The following is a 2,500-nucleotide window of genomic DNA, read 5'->3' as shown; positions in this document are numbered from 1 at the left end:
ACTGACATTATGTGAGTGGGTGCATGAGTATCTGACCATGAATGACTACTGCAAGTGTGTATGTATGTATGCAAGGTTATCTATGTGCCTCTCTGACTGCCTTTGGACTGGAGCTCAATGTCTATATGTGGTTCTCTTAATAACTGTGCTACATAGTACCACAGGCGGTAGGTGCTCTGCTGTGAAGTTCTTCCAGCTGCCAACTGGAGTAAATCATAGTCAAGCAAATTTATGGACAATGAAATGTTGTCCATTTGTGAATGTGGAAGCTAATTAGTGCCGGATGAGCTGTACTACAGCACCACTTACTATGAGTACTGGACATTATAATCTCAGTTAAAAAACCTGTTTGAAACATTACTTGGCAATCTGTATGGGTTTATGTTAATAAATGTCAACATGCATTCTTACATTTCTGATTATAACATTAGGTTGCAAGCTCATGAAATAGTTGCAAATTGTGTAGAAACATTTGTAAAGGAATGACATTTGTCAAGTAAATATCCTTAATTAATAAAACCAAAAGCACCAGAACTTCAAATTTAGTGTCCTTTTGAAGTCTAAAAGATCGCTCTATCAAATTCATTCTGAAAAGGCAAAGGTGATTAATTATTTAAATGATCCAGTCATCTTAAAAGTCATAGTCCAGTGAAGTTCAAAAGCATAACACAAAAGACGTTCAGCTGATGTGCTGTTGGCAAGTATAACTGTTAAAATGAATTAAACATCTATGATTTAATTGTGAATCATGTTATGATATTTCAGTTAATGTCATTGCTGTATAACTGTTAAAATGAATTAAACTTCTATGATTTAATTGTGAATCATGTTATGATATTTCAGTTAATGTCTTTGCTGTATAACTGTTAAAATGAATTAAACATCTATGATTTAATTGTGAATCATGTTATGATATTTCAGTTAATGTCATTGCTGTATAACTGTTAAAATGAATTAAACTTCTATGATTTAATTGTGAATCATGCTATGATATTTCAGTTAATGTCATTGCTGTATAACTGTTAAAATGAATTAAACATCTATGATTTAATTGTGAATCATGTTATGATATTTCAGTTAATGTCATTGCTGTATAACTGTTAAAATGAATTAAACTTCTATGATTTAATTGTGAATCATGTTATGATATTTCAGTTAATGTCATTGCTGTATAACTGTTAAAATGAATTAAACATCTATGATTTAATTGTGAATCATGTTATGATATTTCAGTTAATGTCATTGCTGTATAACTGTTAAAATGAATTAAACATCTATGATTTAATTGTGAATCATGTTATCATATTTCAGTTAATGTCATTGCTGCATAACTGTTAAAATGAATTAAACATCTATGATTTAATTGTGAATCATGTTATCATATTTCAGTTAATGTCATTGCTGCATAACTGTTAAAATGAATTAAACATCTATGATTTAATTGTGAATCATGTTATCATATTTCAGTTAATGTCATTGCTGTATAACTGTTAAAATGAATTAAACATCTATGATTTAATTGTGAATCATGTTATGATATTTCAGTTAATGTCATTGCTGTATAACTGTTAAAATGAATTAAACATCTATGATTTAATTGTGAATCATGTTATGATATTTCAGTTAATGTCATTGCTGTAAAACTGTTAAAATGAATTAAACTTCTATGATTTAATTGTGAATCATGTTATGATATTTCAGTTAATGTCATTGCTGCATAACTGTTAAAATTAATTAAACATCTATGATTTAATTGTGAATCATGTTATGATATTTTAGTTAATGTCATTGCTGCATAACTGTTAAAATGAATTAAATATCTAAGATTTAATTGTGAATCATGTTATGATATTTCAGTTAATGTCATTGCCGCATAACTGTTAAAATGAATTAAACATTTATGATTTAATTGTGAATCATGTTATGATATTTCAGTTAATGTCATTGCTGTATAACTGTTAAAATGAATTAAATATCTATGATTTAATTGTGAATCATGTTATGATATTTCAGTTAATGCCATTGCTGTATAACTGTTAAAATGAATTAAACATCTATGATTTAGTTGAGAATCATGTCATGATATTTCAGTTAATGTCATTGCTGTATAACTGTTAAAATGAATTACACATCTATGATTTAATTGTGAATCATGTTATGATATTTCAGTTCGTGTCATTGCTCACCTTCAGTAAAATAATTAAGCAGAGTGATGTCAATAGTGGTTGCACTTTGAAAAAGTGGAAGGACGGGAATTGTTTTTTATGAACTGAAGTAACAGAGATTAAGGAAATGTTTTATGTAATGAAAAAAAGTATACGTACCAGAAAGGATAAATATTGCAAATACAAATAAGAGGTTCTTCTTAAACCCCATTATTCCAGTATTTTGGGACTAGTTAGAATCTTTAGTGCATCCTGGATAAAACAAGGAAAACAAACAAAGTATTTTAAAAGCAATGTAATGATATATTTGTCAACTCAATAATAAATGCATGTTT

At 28.0% G+C, this 2,500-nt stretch overlaps 1 protein-coding gene across 1 annotated transcript in view; it reads right to left on the bottom strand.

The window, feature by feature from the left end:
* Positions 1-2,500, bottom strand: part of LOC122816739 — a 1,006,513-nt gene that overhangs the window by 904,572 nt on the left and 99,441 nt on the right. Inside the window, exon 2 of the mRNA XM_044089733.1 lies at positions 2,325-2,417. Coding sequence (XP_043945668.1) covers positions 2,325-2,376 — 52 coding nt within the window. The 5' untranslated portion in view covers positions 2,377-2,417. The remainder of the gene's footprint in view (positions 1-2,324; positions 2,418-2,500) is intronic.

This window comes from Protopterus annectens, chromosome 12.part0 (genome assembly GCF_019279795.1).
Source record: "Protopterus annectens isolate FY-2018-M chromosome 12.part0, PAN1.0, whole genome shotgun sequence".
NCBI classification, from domain to species: Eukaryota; Metazoa; Chordata; order Ceratodontiformes; family Protopteridae; genus Protopterus; species Protopterus annectens.
This window is presented reverse-complemented; position numbering and strand designations above follow the sequence as displayed.